We start from the raw sequence: 19165 nt of genomic DNA on the forward strand, positions 1-19165 counted from the left end.
CTACAAATGGACAAAATATATGAAGGTTCTTGTGTCCCACACAAATGTTCATCAAAGGGTGACCTTCAGCAGAGGGGAAGTTCAATGATCAAGTAGATATGATTCTGTGGACACTCAGCATCTTTCCTCAGCCAGTCCTGTCATTATGCAGTGGGCCCGTAAATAAAGTGGCCATGGTGGGAGGTTATTCATGAGCTGCTGTGCTCCATGTCCAAACAACATGGACTGCTAACCACTAAGGCTTCTGAGTGCTAGATCTACCAATAGCAGAGACTAACACTGAGCCCTAGATGTGGTACCACTTCCCAAGTTGGCCAGTCAGGGACATGGTAGCAACTTTACTACATTGGACCACTTCCTCTGTAGAAAAGACAACACTTTATCCTTTCTGGAGTAGATACTTATTCTGGTTATGGATTTGCCTTTCCTGAATGCAAGTTTCTGCCAAAACTATTGTCCATAGACTTAACAGAATTTCTTATCCACCATCATGGTATTCCACACAGTATTGCTTCTGACCAAGGACCTCACTTCCCAGCCAGAGATCTCCAACAGTGGGCCCACAATCATGGATTTACGGGACTTACCATTTTTACCACCATCCTGAAGCAGCTGGTCTGGTAGATTAAATGGCCTTTTGGAGACACAGTGACAGTACCGATTAGATGGCAGCAGCCTGGAGGAGGACCCACCTTTAATCTGGGCCACACCTTCTGCTAGCAGCCCATGTAAAGGACAGGGAAGAAGGGAGCTTTCACTCTTTGCCTGCTCGTTCCCACAGGCAAGTCCATTCCTCCACTGGCAGGAATTACAGCCTACTTCTTCGGGAGTCTAACATATACTGAAGACCAGCTGAAGCATCCAGCTTTGTGGAATGAAAAACTACTGGAGTTTTGGATTGTAAATGCTATTTTTGGACTAGCTTGGACTACAGCTTTTAAGCCATCCAGATATAGATTGATGATAAGGTAGATAGATAGATAGATAGATAGATAGATAGATAGATACACACATACATACATACATACATACATACATACATACATGATAGATACATAGATGATGGATGGATAGATTACATACATACATGGATGGATGAATGGATAGATGGATGAATGGATAGATAGATAGATAGATAGATAGATAGATAGATAGATAGATAGATAGATAGATTCATCCTATAAGTTCTGTTTCTAAAGAATCCTAACACATATAGCAGACGTAAAGTTTCAGTTTTCAAGCTCAAAGCATTGCAGAGATCGTTTTCACGATAGTATAGGCAACCCTGCTTAACTGTAACCAAAATTGCTGAAATGGAGTTGTGGCCTAGGTCTTATCACAATTAAAGAAGAAGTTTAAGGTGTTTTACGGCTTCAAAGTAGAGGTTGTCCCCAACACTCGAAGGTGGTCCCTGAGGCAAGCACAGAGGTACAGGCTTACTGGGGGCCTGCAGCTGCCCACCCTCCTGTCCCAAGCCTCTTACCTCCTTACCTAGTAGAAAGTATCCTCCCTGGTCTGTCTGTGGAAAGTAGGGGAAAGAGAACATTTTGGGTTGTCCTACTGTTAAAGAAAACGGTCACATGCTAAACTACCCCCACATGATGTCCAAATCAAGTGTTGGGGGTTTTCTACAGTCAGCTTTATTTATGTAGAGCTGGTGTTTACAGCTTTAAATTGTGCCTGGAGAGCTTCAACAAAGCAGTGGGGACCTTCTAAACGTATGTCCATTTTTTTATTAGAATACTCATTTTCTGAATTTATATGAATCTGAAACCTTTCGATATGAATAAGGTTTTGCCATATGACAAGGGCGACAAAATTATAACACTACCATCTCCTACATTCTTAGCTTTTATTGACATAAATAGACAGATCAATTGGTAAATGAGTGACTATTCAAAGGGCCCATGAATGGTCACCACCGCACGCCTGAGCCTGGTAGCCATGCCACGGGTGCCCCACCTTTCCTCTTCTGAGGCTTAGCCAGCTTCAGCCATCAGCTATCGCCCAATCAGGTCCAAAATGAAAATGAAAAGGTTGATGATGTCCACGTAGATGTTCAGAGCAGCAAAAATGTACTCTTCGGGGTCTATCTCATAGTGGTAGCGCCCCCCCACCATCATCTGCACGTCCATCACCAGGTACTTGAAGAGAAAGAAGAATCATCTCTATAGTCTGTTCACATCTACCAGGTAAATGTCCTATGTCATCTGGAGACAGTTATTTTATCATTAAAAACAATGGAGCGGGCTGGGGATAGAACTGTGTTGGTAGAGCACTTTTATGCCACACAAAACCCTGGGGTTCAGCCCCAACATCACACAGATGGGGTGGCAGCACATGCCCGAAATTCTCGCACCCTGGAGATGGAGACAGGAAGGTCAGAAGGTCAAGGTCATCATCAACTACCTAAGTTCTTGGTTAACCTGGGGTAGACGAATCTCGGTCTCAAAATCGGGGGATAAGGGAGAAAGAAAAGTGGGGAGAAGTAAAAAAGATTCGGATCAGTTGTCACTGAGTACAATTAGAGCTTCAGTCCTTGATGAAGTCGTCCTAGTTTGCTCTCCATGAACCAAAGTATCTCATCCTCCTGAAGCCCACACAACCAACTCTGTAAGCTTCCTTTGCCTTCCAAGTCCTTTGTGCCTTTCTTTTTGTTTTTTCTCCATCTTTATTAACTTGGGTATTTCTTATTTACATTTCAATTGTTATTCCCTTTCCCGGTTTCCAGGCCAACATCCCCCTAACCCTTCCCTTCTCTATGGGTGTCCCCCTCTCCACCCTCCCCCCATTACCGCCCTCCCCCCAAAAATCACGTTCACTGGGGGTTCAGCCTTGGCAGGACCAAGGGCTTCCCCTTCCACTGGTGCTCTTACTAGGCTATTCATTGCTACCTATGAGGTTGGAGCCCAGGGTCAGTCCATGTATAGTCTCTGGGTAGTGGCTTAGTCCCTGGAAGCTCTGGTTGGTTGGCATTGTTGTTCACATGGGGTCTCGAGCCCCTTCGAGCTCTTCCAGTTCTTTCTCTGATTCCTTCAATGGGGTCCTATTCTCACTTCAGTGGTTTGCTGCTGGCATTCGCCTATGTATTTGTTGTATTGTGCCTTTCTAAGACCTTTGTGTCTTTTGTCAATAATGTGGACCATATGGGCAAGAGGGATATATCACTACCAGGTGCCCTGTAACCGTGGCCTCCCCGTCCCCTTGCTTGGGGATGATAGCAAACCTTGACATCCATATGCCTGAGACGGACAGTGAAGGTGGTGACCCTTCCCCGTGGCATCTCTCACCTCAGCTGCAATAGATAAGACTACAAAGTCCTACATATGGGCATGAAAATGTCAGAACCCTCTCTCACCCTCAAGCCTGGTACAAGATGGAGATCTGAGCTGCAGGAGGATCATGGGAGGAAGGAAAGAACAATGGCCTCTGAGCCTCTCAGGTGCAGACTAGACTCAGAGCCCAGCCAGACACACAAAGACTGGCATGACATATGAATATTGAAGTCTTACATATTTAAAAAAATAAAATAACCTATTTCAGAATGGCATTCGCTTTGTGAAACCTGTCCCAAGAAGCTCAGATATCCACTGTCCCTGGCTGCTGATTCCCATGCAGGTTTCAAATGGTAAGAGTCCAAGCAGAAGGGAGGTACAGATGCAAGTTAGTGCAAAGCTTCATACAGAATCCTATCTCTTTCACATGGGATAGGCAGGACTGAACCTAACCTCAGAGAAAACGAGGGCTGGCTACTATGAGTGACGGGAGGGGATCCAACATGAGCTGGGGTGTGCCTTACCTGGCTGACTGAGTCCTGCCCCCAAGTCTAACTCCAGCACCTCCACCCCAAGCAAAGAAGAATGTTTGAGCACACAAAGGGCTTCAGCACCTTGAACACCCTTCTCTCACTCTGGAGCCCTGACTGAGGGAACAAGGACTTTTCCTCCAAAAGATCCCAGAATTAATTTTAGTAACCTCATAAGATAGATAATGTCTCCCTCATTTCACAGTTTGATCAGGTGATTGAAAGTGTGTCCAAGGGCCAGCAGGAAAATGGGAGAGGAAGATGAACAGGGATCCAGTTGTGTCTTGTCTTGTCCAAGGAAACAAAGGCTCTGAATACCATCTAAGACACAGCCAAGCTCCAGCCAGGATTCCAACACACAGATGTACACACACACACACACACACACACACACACACTCTTTCATACATACACACACATGTACATATACTCATACACAAATGTACATATATTCATATACGCACACACATTTACACACTCACATATGCATACATAAACATGCACGTACTTGCATACACATATACACACTCACATACACACATGTACACACACTCACATGTGCACATATGCATAAACACACGCATGCCCACGTGCACATGCGTGTGTTCTCTCTCCCCCTCACTCACACACACACACACACACACACACACACAAACACACACATGTCTTCCTCCTCCACTTTTTGGTATTGAGTGGCCTGTCTAAATCTACAAGAATTTTTATTCTTCCTGAATCAACCTACTTTTGTGGGAATTGAACTGTGCCTAAAACAGACCTGTACAGGCTGAGCTCACAGAAGAAAGAAGAGATGGGCACAAATCAGTTCCCGGATAACAGGAGAGGCAAGAAAATCAAATGCGCACACTTAATCTCATGCATAGATTTTTCATGACTGTTAAAGAATTTGGCATGGGATGTGGCACACACCCTTAATCTGGACACTCAGGCAGAAGCAGGCGGATTTCTGAGTCTGAGGCTAAAATGGTCTGCACAGCAAGTTTCAGGCCAGCCAGTACTACAGACTGCCTTGTCTTTACTTTTTTTTCCTTTGAAGCCTGAGAAGCCTCAGTGGGCCAAAGCATTAGGACGTAAGCTCAAATCCTCAGAACCCATGTTAACAAACAAACAAACAACCAAACTAAACAAACAAAAGCCAAGCATGGCCACACGTGTCAAGGGCAGAGAGAAGAGAATCGTTGGGGCCGACTGGCCATAAGCCCAGGTCCAGGTTCAGGGAGAGACCCTGTCTCAAAGAAGTTAGGGCAGAGTAACCAAGGAGACACCTGACATCCTTCTCCAGCTCCATGCAGGCTGGGGCTCCTACACTCAAGCAGGCCTCCTACAATCTGCTGTGTGTGTTTACCTCTGAGCAACAGTGGCAAGAGGGAGTTTCCCCTCTCTTTTCACAGTCCACTATAGTGTTTGAATTTTAAAAATAGCCACATGGGTTACTTTTAAAACCTCGCAATAACTGCAAAAGATGAACAGCAGGAGATAGGACTAAACGGAAAGAAAGGGGTTTCCCAGGGGCATCCGCAGGGGCCTGCGCCAGCCCTCTCCGGAGCTCCTGGTGTAAGAAATGGGAAGGTGGGTGCTCTAAGCAAAGGAAACCACGCCTTGTGGTGATTAGCTTTGAGGCTTCTACACAGTCTCTTCTCAAACATTAATTCTTTCAGGGAAGGTGATCTTTCCCTGTTATTATTACTCTTTGTGTTTGTGTGGTGCCAGGGATCAAACTCAAGGTCCTTTCCATGCTGGGAAAGCAGTTTCCTCTTCGGGACAGCCCCAGCCCCAGCCCCAGCCCCAGAATGGGATGCTTTCATAGATTCGAGAGGACGTGCAGCAATTCTGGGTGAGTTGCTGGAGTGTTCTAGATAATGTCTAACTCTACTGACCAGCACAGGCCCTGTGAGCATACACTATGGTCTACGGCACGGAGGAAAACCAGAACTTACCATGGAGAAGAGCAGTGTTCCGAGTGCTGAGTATACCAGATGCAGCCACTGCACAGGGAGAAAAAGGGGGGGGGGGTATAGATAGCTTCACACAACATGGAATGGTGGACGTGCTTAGTGAGTCCTCATCCTCTGACAAGGACCCATTCCAAAGATAGTCAAGCCTGCAGGAACTGGCTCTTCCTGAACCTAATCACACACGCGAGTGCACGCACGCGCACGCACACACACACACACACACACACACACACACACACATGTCTACCACTTCTTTCCGGTAAAGACTCAAAAAATGTGCTGATCTTCACAATTACCCAGTAGGGCAGGGCAAGGACAGTCTATTACATAGGGTCCACTTACCATCCCTTCTGCATAACTCTTCTAGAGAACCTGCCTTCCCTGGGCGAGAGGGTTTCTAGAAGCACAAGGGTTATACAGTCCCTAGTCGGGGAAGGGGAGGAAAGATAGCAAAAACCATTCTGCAAGCAGTGGAACAGCTGGGGAATGACTGACACAGTCATCCCTGTCTCTTGGCTTTTACTGTACAAGTACAAGTGGCTAGTCGTCCTAGCCCCAGACATGTAGGTAGGAGAGCTGAGTCCTAGCTCTTTTTCAAACCCGTGAAACTCTCAGGACCTTTGCCTAAGCCAACCTGGACTGGGATTTTCCCCTGATCAGGAAATATGGGACATATTTAAACACCCAGGGTCCAGCTCACACGGGAAGAGGGGAGAATAGCATACAACATCCGAGAAAAATATAGCTTGAAGTCTCAAGGAGGAGAAAGCTGCTCCCAAGGAGGATAGCAGCGCTCCCCAGAAGAGCTTATTGGTGGAGAGGAGAGACTGAGTCGTAGCATGGTCTTTGAAGTACCAAAGGGAGAGCACGAAGGACACTGGGAACACAGAGGACTCAAAGCTGTCAGCGTTGTGCTCCAACTTGGGACAAGAATCTTCTGCCCATACATATGTAAGACTGTAGCTGGGAGATGCTTGTGAGAGGAACTGAGACAGAAAATGCCTTCTGTCTAGATGCCACCTCCCTGGTTATAACAAACATGCTCAGTCACTTGGCCAAATGATCCCAGACAGAACCCCTAGTCCCGAGTCTAAAGATGGTGTAAGAACTCTACTTGCTGCCAGATAAATGCTTGGGTTCGGCACTTGAACAAGTTGGCCTCGGAACTTTGGTCAAACAGTTCGAGGTCCCAGGCAGGGTTTCCATATCTGACGTTCTTAGGCACCATTTCAGCTCCAGAGACAGACTGTGCACAAAGCAATGGAGAAGGCGTAGACCCTGCCTAAAAGTCACACAAACCTGATCTCCCTGCTTGCTACCTCTACCCCTTACCCCTTGGGGATCCTGAGTGAATTAAAATCCTCTGAGCCTATCTGATCATCTATAAAATAAATAAGAAATATTGTTCAGGAATGTTGTGAGAGCTTGGTAAAAAACATACACGAGGTCCATGTCTGATACTTAGGAAGACATCAATGAATACATACTGGAGAGCAAGCCGGGTGGATGCTAAGCCCCCTTCTGTGGGTCAATATTGGAACCTTTAGCTAAAGAAGCCTTGCTCTCACTCCGGCTTCAGACAAAGCAGCGCCTGGGTGCAGAAGACATTGTCTACCATAGAGGATAGGGTCCCCTCAAGACCCTACTGGGAATGGACAGCTAACTACTAGATTCCAGTCTATGGTACTTCTCCACTGAATCCCCCGTGTTCGATCAGCTCTGGATTGTGCGCACGGCGCTGGACTGTGCCCACCACTGTCATTCGTTTTTGACCTCAAGGACATTTTCTAAAAGCTGGCTCAGAGGTGCAAGCGCTTGCCTGACAGCTCAAGGCCTTGAATTCAATCCCCATCACCACGGATAATAATAAAAATAATAATAGAATCCTTCCACACTTAGCCCCAACACCGTGCCTGCTTCTCAGGGTACCTGTGCTGACACGGCCAGCACTTCCCTCATTTTGAGTACTTCTCGAAGGTTTCAAAATGGCAGTCACTTACATATGATCGAACCACAAGTGTGACAATCCCGTAGATCACTAGCACACTGGTGAAAACAAACAGCATTCCATTTAGCAGGGTAAAATCCCACTGGGGAGACAGAAACACCACATGTGAGTCCGTTATCGCCTAGGCAGGATCTCAAATGTTTAGAGATGCCTTCTCTACCTTGCGCACAATTTATCCTGGCCGTTTGTTAGGATGGAAATGCCTTAGCCCCAAGCAATGAAAATTACCACATAAATGATGCAACTGCCACAGTCCCTTGGATTTGCTTCGGGAAGGAGGACAAAATGGTGGAAGTTAAGATAAAATACTGGGAGTCTGGGTTGATAATTTTTTAAATTGGGTCAAGGAGACATGAGAACCCACTGTATTTATTCTACTTTTGTATTTATAAGAATGTCTCCCTTGAAGCCAGATGTGGTGGGACATATTTGTATTCCCAGCACTTGGGGAGGAGAAGGCAGGAAGATCAGAAGTTTAGAGTCATGAAAAGTCCAAGGCCAGACTAGAATATTCGAATCTCTGCTGAAAAAGGAAGGAAGGAAGGAAGGAAGGAAGGAAGGAAAGAAAGATTGGTTTTCTGTAATAAAAACATAAATTGTATAGTTATAAATTTGTGCGCATAACATGATCATAATTATTTGTATTTAATGAATACATATAAACAGAAAACATTAGGAAAATGAAATAAGTTATTTTGGGCTGAAGAAATGGCTCAGTGGTTAAGAGCACCAACTGTTCTTCCAGAGGTCCTGAGTTCAATTCCCAGCAACCACATGGTGGCTCACAACCATCTGTAATGGAATCTGACGCCCTCTTCTGGTGTGTCTGAAGACAGCTACAGTGTACTCATATACATAAATAAATAAATCATTTTAAATAAGAAATAAGTTATTTTACTATGTTAGTGGGATCTCTTTTTCAAATTTGTATACAAATATTTGTTTATAAATATTTTCATTAAATGTACATTGTATATTTTCAAAATTACTGTTCACGATTATTTTTTAATTTTGTCAATTATTAATGTGTATCTTGGGTTTGTTTTTTAAAGATTAGTGACCCAGGTATTTTGGGGCTGTTTTGTTTTGTTTTTCCTAAGGAGACTGAAAAAGAATTCCAAACACACAAGATATCTCTTGCACTTCCCTTTTGTCCCCAGCACACACAGGATTGGTTCTCCAGATGTCCTTCTTAGTCCTGCAGTCTCTTCAGCCCCATTAAGACTCCGGAGAAATCTCTGTCAGCTCTGGACAAACTCTGAATCTGAGTCACATCTGGGCTAGACTCTTGGCTTCAGAGACCAACAGGACACGCTCAGAAAGCCCAAAGCAGGAGACCATAGTTCAGAACAGAATGGCTAATGAATGGCCTCTCTGCTACCAGTTCCTCTTTGGCCTCACAAAACCACACACTTCTTCCAGATAAAAGGCCAGCAGCACCCAAGAGGCCAAGTATATTGAATCTACAAGAAACTGCCACTCAGCTCAAAGAAGCGGATTTGAAGATGAAGTCTGGTTATATTTAAACCAAATGGGCATTCTGTTTACTTTTTCTTCCTCTAAGGGACAGTTTAGGGTTCATGAGAAAACTCGGGATCGGTGTGTGAGCTACCTTTCCTCTGGAGTTCTGGGGAGCCTTGTAGAGGAAGAGAATTATGTAAATGCCCACCACATAACTTCATCAGAAAAAAAAAAAAAAAAAAACGAAAGGTTTAGTTGTCTCTGAGTCTTTAATGCAAATACACCAGGGGTTGTCTTTACAGTGCTTTTCAGCAAAAGGCTCCATTCTCTGAACTCAGGTCATTTCTTACCTGTGAGTAATTTAAATACTTGTGGGGCTTGGGAGAACTATCCTGACATTTAGAGATGTTGAATGGCTCTGAATCTATGGTATATCACTCACTGAAGGGAGGCTTGTCTGTTTACACGCAAGCTGGCTTCTACAAGAACCATACTTGAGAAGGCAAGCACTGATCTGATTCTAAATCATGCCGAAGCTCTACTTTGGGGTACAGGGCAGGGGTGCATGTGCGTGTGTGTGTGTGTGTGTGTGTGTGTGTGTGTGTGTGTGTGTGTGTGTGTAGGCTACAGGTCCACTTCAGCTGTTATTCCTTATGTTTTGAAAAAGGTCTCCACTAGGACCTAGAGCTCAGAAAACAGTCTAAGGTAACTGGCCAGAGACTCCAGTGCTCCAGTGTCTACCCTCTAGAGCAGTGATTACAAACCCATGCCAACGCACCAAGGTCTTTACATGGATGCTGGAGATCAAACTTGGACACAGCAGTCACTTTCTGACTGAGCATCTCCCCAGTCCCTGAACACTACTTTTGATACAATGTAACTGAATGTTTTAACAGATCCCTCTACCTCGCTGGACCTTCTTTGTACCACTAACAAAGGCTAAAATTCTGCTTATGTATACAGTTGTCCTTATGTATACAGTTGTCCTTATGTATACAGTCATCCTTATGAGATGTGACAAACAATTGAGCAAATACTCTTTAGTTATTAAACTAAGGTGAGCTCACTAAAGCAAGGTGACCATAAATAAAAGAGCCACTGGAAAGAGCCCACTAGATCCCCAGAAGTGTCCTAGGGCTGGTGAGACTCCAGCGTCATGGTTTTAAAAATCAAAAACAAAAACAAAAGGATGTGGGTTTTGTGGAATGCCACTCGACTGGCATTACAAGATCCTGGGACAATTCCATCAAAATAAATTACAATTATGAATTATAATTATGAATTATACTGGAGGTCGGTAGTGCTTCTGAGCCCTAGTGACTGTGAAGATAAGCTACCAGTTTGAATTGGGGCCCCAGCAGGGGAACACAGGGTACACTCCATGGCACAGCTTTAGGAGGAGGGCTGTTGGTTTGTAAAAGAGCCTCTTCCAGAAGTGGGCTGAAAGGAACTGGGTGAGCAGCTGTGACCGTCTGTAGGGCTCAAGGGACAAGGGCACAGGAAACCTCAGAGTTTGGCTGTGTTAAGCTGGTTTGTGTCAGGACAAGGTGGGAGTGGATATTGGTAGGGAAGGTGGTTAGCCCAAGAGGAACCTGCCAGGAGGAACCCCTGGGAGTAAGGGGCTCTCTCTTCTGAATGAGTCAGGAGGGACACAGGACACAGCCAGCAACTCCCTCACCATAGAGATTTGTTTCAGTAATACCTACTTTTGTTTGTAGTGCAAACAAAGTGAGTACTAATGTCACCGCAGTGGTGGCTCCTGTGGCCCACAGTATCTCATCTGCTTTGTAGAAGCTGGAACCAGAGACTGTGGTTACTGTTCAGACATGTTCAAAGAAAAGCACACACGATAAAACGAAAATACATATCAAAGACTTACACGGACATGCTTCCTAGCAGCAGGCCTTCCAGAATGGTCTGAAAAGAAAATTCACAGTAAATCTGCAGCCCGTTTCTCCAAGCAAAGCTCGAGGCCGAGTCCTAGGCTTCAGAAGAGGGCACCAGTCATTGTGTGCACTTGGGCGACATCTAGGGAGCAAGCACACATGGATGTGCACACAACCCTGGGAGCACAGCTACCGGGTGCTTATGGGAGACAACTGGTCCAGTAACCATTCACTGTCACGTAAATGTCACACTCTCCCCGAGGACACCACAGCGACTTTCATTATTTGGCTCATAAACTATGGACTGGTTGTAGATGAAGATGTAAAAGGTCAATTTGTGGACCACACCTTCATTAATTAATGGGACTATCCACACATTATCTGCACCACTTCAGGACAGCACAGCCTGTTTCTATGAATGTTCTGCCCACGCTCTCCGATGATGTCACTGTCTGTGGTCCCTATTAAACTTTTTTTTTTTTTTTGGTTCTTTTTTTTCGGAGCTGGGGACCGAACCCAGGGCCTTGCGCTTCCTAGGTAAGCGCTCTACCACTGAGCTAAATCCCCAGCCCCCCTATTAAACTTAAAATGTTTCTTCAGGCCTCAGACCTGGGATAAGAAGCGAGACCTTGGTGCCAGAATATGGGACTACAGGGTAGTTCCTAGCAGAGGTGACAGCACAAGATGGGTGCCCTGAAGGATTTCCTCCAACCACATGGACCCAGGCCTTGGGCAATGTGGGAGAGAGGTGGGAACTGACATCCATCAGGCGAGGGTGTCTGAGGGTCACACTAAGTAATTGTCAGACTCACAGCCAGGCTCAGGACCACAACCAGGTGGGACTGAAGAGGTTTGTTGGCCAACAGGACACCGGGGAATTTGATGGTCTGAGGGAAGGGCCAGAGAAGTCCCCTAGTCTCATCAGAGATGGAAAAGTATAGCATATCCTAACCTAATTGCTGACACCAGACTGGCTCTGGACTTTCTCAATCCATCAGAGGCTGGAAAAGGGCTGAGGCCGAAATGTCCTCGGTCACTTTTCTGGATTTCCCAGACCTGGACTGGGACTCTGTTTCCTCAGGCTGTTTGTTAACGTGCCTAAGAAAACAGTCCTTATGTCCACCAGGGGACAAGATTTAGACTTTGTGCAAATAGGTACTTCAATAATGTGCCGGGTTCCAACCTTTCTCCTGTGTTTTTCACTTTTCCCTGGTGCCTTCTGTCTACTTCTCCAGCACCATCAAAGACAGACAGACCAGCAGACAGACAGGCAGGCAGGCAGAGGCAGAGAGACAGAAAGACAGGGAGAGAAGGAGACAGAGAGACAGAAAGATAGGGAGGCAAGGAGACATAGAGACAGACAGAGATAGAGAGCCACCAAGACAGAAGACAGGCAGGCCTGGGAAGCGAGAGGAAGAATAGCTCCCAGAAAAAGAGCGATCACTGTAGAAACCAAGCATGTTCAGAACTGGGATGTGGGGAGTCACAGATTCTAGGGGACAAAAGCTGTGGCAAGAGTGAGTAATACATAAAAGACGAATAAAGATTAAAAGAGAGAGAGAAAGAACATTCAAGCATAACCAGGTAGTGGTGGTGCATGCCTTTAATCCCAGTCCTCTGGAGGCGGAGGCAGGTGGATCTCTGAGTCTGAGGCAATATTGGTCTGTACAGCCAGTCTAGATCAGCCAGGGCTACCTAGTAAGAGAATAGTTCTCCTCCTCTGTCTCCTTCCTATCTATCAATTCTGCTTCCAAGCTGTCTCCTGGAGACATAGGAAGTAATTGAGCCAGGAAAAGATTAAGAAAATGTCTTAAGAAGATAGCTGGGGGCAAGGACGTTGTGAGAATACCACACAGTCCCACAGCACAGCATAGGAACCGCTTGCCTGGGCAACCAGTCGGGGATCCACTACAGCCAAGGAAGGTTCCTCAAGTTTGGAATGAAATACCACTGTGGATGGCAGACAGCCATCTGCCCCAATCTATTTCTTTGAAAATGTTATCCTCAGAGGTCTGATAGCACCCAGGTTAACTGCAGACATAGCCCTGACTTGTGAGTGGGTTCATGGATGGCTTCAAGAGAGAAGAGTTCGCCACAGCCAAGAGCAGCCTGGAATCCAAGTACACAGGGGATGAGGACACCTCCGTCTCGGTGTCCCTGTGAATTGCTACTTCTGTACAAGAGCTCCTGCACCACGAGTTCCACAGTAAAGACAGTGATACAGTAAGACAAGAAAAGCGTCAGAGGGAGGCTAACGCACCAGTCAAGGAGAGTTACTTACAAAGAATACCAGGAGAATGTAGTTCGCTGGCACTTGGCGCCGGATATCCCTACAGCAAGCAAGTATAACGATCACAATCAGGACTGCTGGGCTGCAGGTTGGAAACCGCCAGTTACTGCTTTGGTACTCAGATGGGCAAGTCGTATATACAGACAGACAGGCAGAGGGACACACGTGCCCCATATCATCACAGGCCCACATCTGATACGTAGAGCAAACCAAACTGCTATCTTCCTACTTACCTCTCTTTTAGGCCTGCAAAACGAGAATTTTAACGTTCCCATCCACAGGTAGGTAGCTTCCCTTTTTTTTGGGAGGGGGGTTCTTTTTTTCGGAGCTGGGGACCGAACCCAGGGCCTTGCGCTTCCTAGGCAAGCGCTGTACCACTGAGCTAAATCCCCAATCCCGGTAGCTTCCCTTTTAAATTTTTTGTTAAAGATATAGATTTGTGGGAAATTGTAAAAGGAGAGAGAATTTCGATAAAAGCTATATGAAACTTTCACCAATGATTTTGAGTAATATATTTGCAGCACAATTTCAAGACCAGCACGGAGAGCTTTTGGGGGCCCGCTTCTAGAAATTTGGCAGGAATTTGACATCAGGCCAGGACAAAAAAGGAAGCTCAAGGTGGGAATCTGACTTTGGCTAGAACTCAGGAAATAGGCTCAGATTAAGAACATTTACATTTGAGTTAATGCAAAACTCAGAGCAGGCTCAGGTGAGGCTTCACCCTGATTAGCCCCTAGAAAGGTGTTTCCTGGATTTTGTTTATTGTCTTGCCTGTTCCTTGACCCACAACTGGTCTTATCATTTTGCATGTACTTAAAGTGGTATGAGAGCAGACTGGAAAATAATAGACTCGCTTCAGCCTCAGAACTGGGTCATGCTACAGTGTTGTCTGACTGTCATTTTCCTTTTTTAATCCTCGCTCCTGCCCTGCAGAACCTGTTGACTGACTGAGCAGGTGTGGTCAAACCATTAATGGGACACGGGAATAATTTGAACCTGTGTTATTATTATTTAACATGGGGATGTGACATGAGACTATGTGTAGATTCATATAACCACCACCTCAATTAACATTCAGGACATAACATAAATAACACAGCAGCAAAGGCCGCCTGGTATGACTCTTCCGTAGCAACACCCCGACACACAGCTGACCCTGACTTCTGGCCCCAATTAACTTGCTTTCCGTCTTTAATTGTGTCATTTAAAGAATTTTGCCCAGGGACTGAAGAGATAGATTAGAGATTTAGTGCACTGGCCAGTCTTGCAGAAGACCCGGCCGGGTCTAGTACTCACAGCTCGCAAACTCCCTTAACTCCAGTTCCAGGAAATCCAAAATTCTCTGTCACCCTCTGTGGATGCCTGTGTAACAGCTGTACATAGCAACAAGTAGGCACAGACAGATGGCACACATAAAGGAAATCAAATACTGAGGCTGGGGTGATGGCTGGAAGGTTAAGATCTGGCTGCTCGGGGCTGGAGAGATGGCTCAGTGGTTAAGAGCACTGACTGCTCTTCCAGAGGTCCTGAGTTCAAATCCCAGCAACCACATGGTGGCTCACAACCATCTGTAATGGGATCTGATGCCCTCTTCTGGTGTGTCTGAAGACAGCTACAGTGTACTCATCTATAAGAAATAAATAAATCTTTAAAAAAAAAAAAAGATCTGGCTGCTCTTCCAGAGGATCTGGGTTTGCTTCCGATCGGTTACCCCAGTTCCAGGGAGACCTGATGTCCCTTTTTGGCCTGTGTGAGCATAGTATATACGTGTTGCACAGATACACTTTAATACATAATTTTTTTTAAAAAAGAAAAAAGCAAATAAAATATAAAAGTATTATGTTTAATCCTGGCGGTTTTGACTGTTTTGTTGTTGTTGTTGTTGTCGTTAGTTTGTATTATTATTTTGAGACAGAGTCTTACACAGTCAAAGCTGGCCTTCAATTCCTGGGTACCCTGTCTCTACCTCCTAAGTATTGGGCTTACAGGCATATGTCTTCATACCCAGCAAGAATGTTACAGTTTACCACATTTTTAATAGTGACCAAATCTTGGTCAGTAGTTAATAGAATCATTAATGATACTTACAGGAGTGCATACATGAACCAGGGCATGGCGATGATCCACTTTCTTACAGCTTCGCTGGTTAAAAAAAAGAAAAATTGTATATATATATACATATATATATGTGTATATATATATATATATACACACACACACACACACACACACACACACACACATGTATATACATAAGATAGTAAAATTTGCTAACTAGAAGTATAATGGTATCATGAGAAGCATGGGTAAACTAAGTGATCAAGGAGGAAAAATGGAGAGGAAGTGTCGAAACACTCTTTTTAATGGAAAAATAGGCTGCTAGTGCAGCTCCCCATTAGAGCATCTGCTCAGCGTGTGTGAAGGAGACCTGGGTGTAAATCCCCAGCACAAAGAAAAAAGAGATACATTATAAACATTTTTTTAAATTATACATCACATTTCAAAGGAGGCAGGTGGGGAAGACCTTCCTTTAAAAGAAAAAATGAGATCCAGACATGGTGACACATACCTTTAATCCCCACAGAGGCAAAGGTGGGGGATATCTGTAAACTTAGGGCCAGCCTGTTCTACATACATAGCGAGGCACAGCCAGAGACAGCCAGGATAACCAGAGCTACATCGTGAGGCCTCCCTCAAAAACTAAAACAAACAAAACAAGAGACAAGAAAAAACCCAAACCTAAACAAAATAAATAAGACACTAAGACTGATATAAGCGTAAGCTAAAAGAAATCAACTCATTGTGTTGCGGAAAAAAAAACGCTCTCAATAGGATGAGGGTGGTGACTTGACTAAAGTCTCTCAAATAACCAGAGAGTTTAACAGTGTTCCGGCCTTCAATGTCTCGAGGCTCTTGCCTATTTATCCAGTTATATTTGAGAAAGTAACTCAGAGAAAATTAAAAGAAAACAGTGCCTCAAATAAGAGGAAGAAAAACAGTCTTGACTTAGGAAGATAAACTCTAGAAACCCATTGCCTTGTTACCTAGAAGGTGCTTCGGAAGAACCTGCCTATGGGAAAACTACTGCTTACCAACAATGAAGAGCAAAACCATACTGTTTGAAACGCTCCAGATTAAAGCAAGCTGATTCTGTGAGGGTTCCCAGGAGCGACAGGACGGCTAATTCTAGGCAGTAAGGAAGACGACTCACCAGAAAACAAAGATGCTGATGATTGCTGCAGTGATGAGCAGCTGAGCCGAGAGAACAACAAACACTTTCACAATGAACCCTGTGGAGACAAGACGTTACTTTGTAACCCCATATCCAAAGGTAAAACCGAATGCGGTTTCCAGCCCAGTGAAAGGAGTCCCCCACTGTCTTTCCAGGCCAGGAGAGGCAGCTGCTGTTTGAGTCAGCAAATGGGAACAACAAAAATGAAATAACTCTGGAGAACCTTTTAACTTGTGCTTTTTAATAACTCTGTGAGAAGCATTGAGGATATGGAGCCAGGAAGCCCGGTGGAGCCATAGGGACACCACCCCACCCAAAAACTTTCAACCCCAAATTTATTCTGTCTACAAGAACTGCGGGCACGAGGGATGGAACTGAGACAGAGGGAACGACCAACCAACCACCAGGCAGCCCAACTTAAGACCTATCCCACCGGCAAGCACCAATCACTGTTATGAATTAATGATTACGGTCAGAAGTCTAACATGGCCGTCCTCTGAGAGGCTCCACCTACCAACTGGCTCAGACAGATTCAGACACCCACAACCAAACACTGGATAGAACTTGGGGACTCTTATGGAAGAATAAAGGGAAGGATTGTGGGTCCATTGATAGGAACTCCACAGGAAGACCAACAGGGTCAACTAACCTGAACCCTTGGGGCTCTCACAGACTGAACCATCAACCAAACATACACGGGCTGGACCTAGGCCTCCCTGCACATATATAGCAGATGTGCAGCTTGGCCTTCATGTGGGTCCCGAACAACTGGAGTGGAGGCTATCCCGAAAGCTGTTGCCTGTATGTGGGATATGTTCTTCTTGCTGAGCTGTCTTGTCCGGCCTCAGTGAGAGAGTAAATGCCTAGCCTGGCAGAGACTTGAAGTGCCAGGGTTGGGGGATAGCCAGGTGGGCACCCACCTGCTCAGAGGAGAAGGGGAGGGGAAGATTGGGGAAGGATTGTGTGGGGATGACTGGGAGGGGGCAGTGAGCAGGATATAAAGTAAATAAGTTTAAAAATTAATTTAAAAAAAATCTAATCAAAGCCAACCACAGTGGGACACACTGAGGATCCCAGCTACTCAGAAGGCTGAAGTGGAGAAATGCTTCAGTTTAGGAGTTGAAAACCAAACAAAGCAATGAAGAGACACTCCTGGTTGTAAGAACAAACAGAAAGGGTTTTCAGCCTAATCGTTAAAGATGTTTTCTTGGGGACTGGGGAAATAGCTCAGTGGGTAATGTATCTGCTGTCAAGACTGGGGCTAGTCAACTCACAGAATCATGAAGTCGTTGGTGGTGGTTTTGCTTGTTTGTTTTTAAAAAAAAATGGGCAAAGGGTTTGAATAGTATTCCCCAAAGAAAACCTGTGGATAGCTCACAAGCATGGGAAAGATGTCCAACCCCTCTAATCATTAAGAAAACATAAGTGTCCCTGGGAACCCACTCTCACCAAAGATCCAGGTAGGTTAACTGTAGATCTTTACTTCTCAATTCCTCCAAGTTCAATCCCCAGTCTCATCCCTATGTCTGTAACCGTCCTTCTGCCGTGGCCTTTCCTCACCCTCTGGACCTCCCCAGACCATCCCCACTCCTAAGTGTCAGCTCCCAGTAATCTCAGAACTACAGTGATCTCATACTAGTAACTTAAAAGTACACCTGAAAGAGCTACAACAAAAATGAATAGGTGGCAAGAAATAATCAAAGTCAGAATGAAATCAATAAAGTAAAAGCAAATAAAAGCAATAAAAACAATCAGTGGAACAAAGTATTTGTTCTTTGAGAAATCAATAAGATAGACAAACCCTTACCAAATTAATTAAAAGGCAGAGAGAGAGAGAGAGAGAGGGAGAGAGAAAGAGAGAGAGAGAGAGAGAGAGAGAGAGAGAGAGAGAGAGAGAGAGAGACCAAATTGCACGGAGCCATATTGGATTTGGGCCTAGCCGCTTTTTGACTGCATGGTTCAAAGTGACTCTGGGCTGTTTGGCCACAGAGACTCACCCCGAAGATGACTGCCATAAATCTTAAGATTGTTGGATAAAGCCTCTCCCATGAATTTACGGCACAGGAGTATAACATTCAAGGGATGCCTCAGCTCGAGCAGATACCAGTTATCTCCTCAGTCAACACCCAGTGTCTCCACCACCTGACCTCATCGCCTGACTTCTTTGCCTCCAGCTATCACTGCCTATACCCTCATCTCCCCCTCCTTCATATTTCACAAAGGTCACTCCCCCTACCTGAAAGCCTTAAAAGCTGCAATGTTCATCCCAATAAAGGAGACCTTGACAACAGAACTTTTGCTTGGTCTCCTTCTTCTCTTCACCCCCATTTTGGCCCACAGGTAGAAAGCCTCTTCGGGACCCTGAATAACTGGGTCCCCGCTGGCGGGGACAAGTGGCGCCCGAACACAGGGACCCCGAAGCAAGGCCGACTACAGGACGATGGAGATAAGAGAGCTGCAGCGGGAATCAAGGACTCTTCAGGCCGCATCGCTCATGCATCGCTGGAGAG

At 45.3% G+C, this 19165-nt stretch overlaps 1 protein-coding gene across 2 annotated transcripts in view; it reads right to left on the minus strand.

The window, feature by feature from the left end:
- Positions 1-1838: 1838 nt before the first annotated feature.
- Positions 1839-19165, minus strand: part of Tmbim7 (transmembrane BAX inhibitor motif containing 7) — a 32949-nt gene continuing 15622 nt past the window's right edge. Inside the window, exons 4-11 of one of the 2 annotated variants that reach the window (NM_001039612.2) lie at positions 16635-16713; positions 15512-15565; positions 13415-13505; positions 11127-11164; positions 10954-11041; positions 7779-7868; positions 5761-5808; positions 1839-2144 (exon numbers count right to left, since the gene is read on the minus strand). In NM_001039612.2, the coding sequence (NP_001034701.2) occupies positions 2001-2144; positions 5761-5808; positions 7779-7868; positions 10954-11041; positions 11127-11164; positions 13415-13505; positions 15512-15565; positions 16635-16713 (632 nt within the window). In that variant the 3' untranslated portion in view covers positions 1839-2000. The remainder of the gene's footprint in view (positions 2145-5760; positions 5809-7778; positions 7869-10953; positions 11042-11126; positions 11165-13414; positions 13506-15511; positions 15566-16634; positions 16714-19165) is intronic. The other variant, XM_006236047.5, reaches the window with a different exon arrangement.

This window comes from Rattus norvegicus, chromosome 4 (assembly GCF_036323735.1).
Source record: "Rattus norvegicus strain BN/NHsdMcwi chromosome 4, GRCr8, whole genome shotgun sequence".
NCBI lineage: Eukaryota > Metazoa > Chordata > Mammalia > Rodentia > Muridae > Rattus > Rattus norvegicus.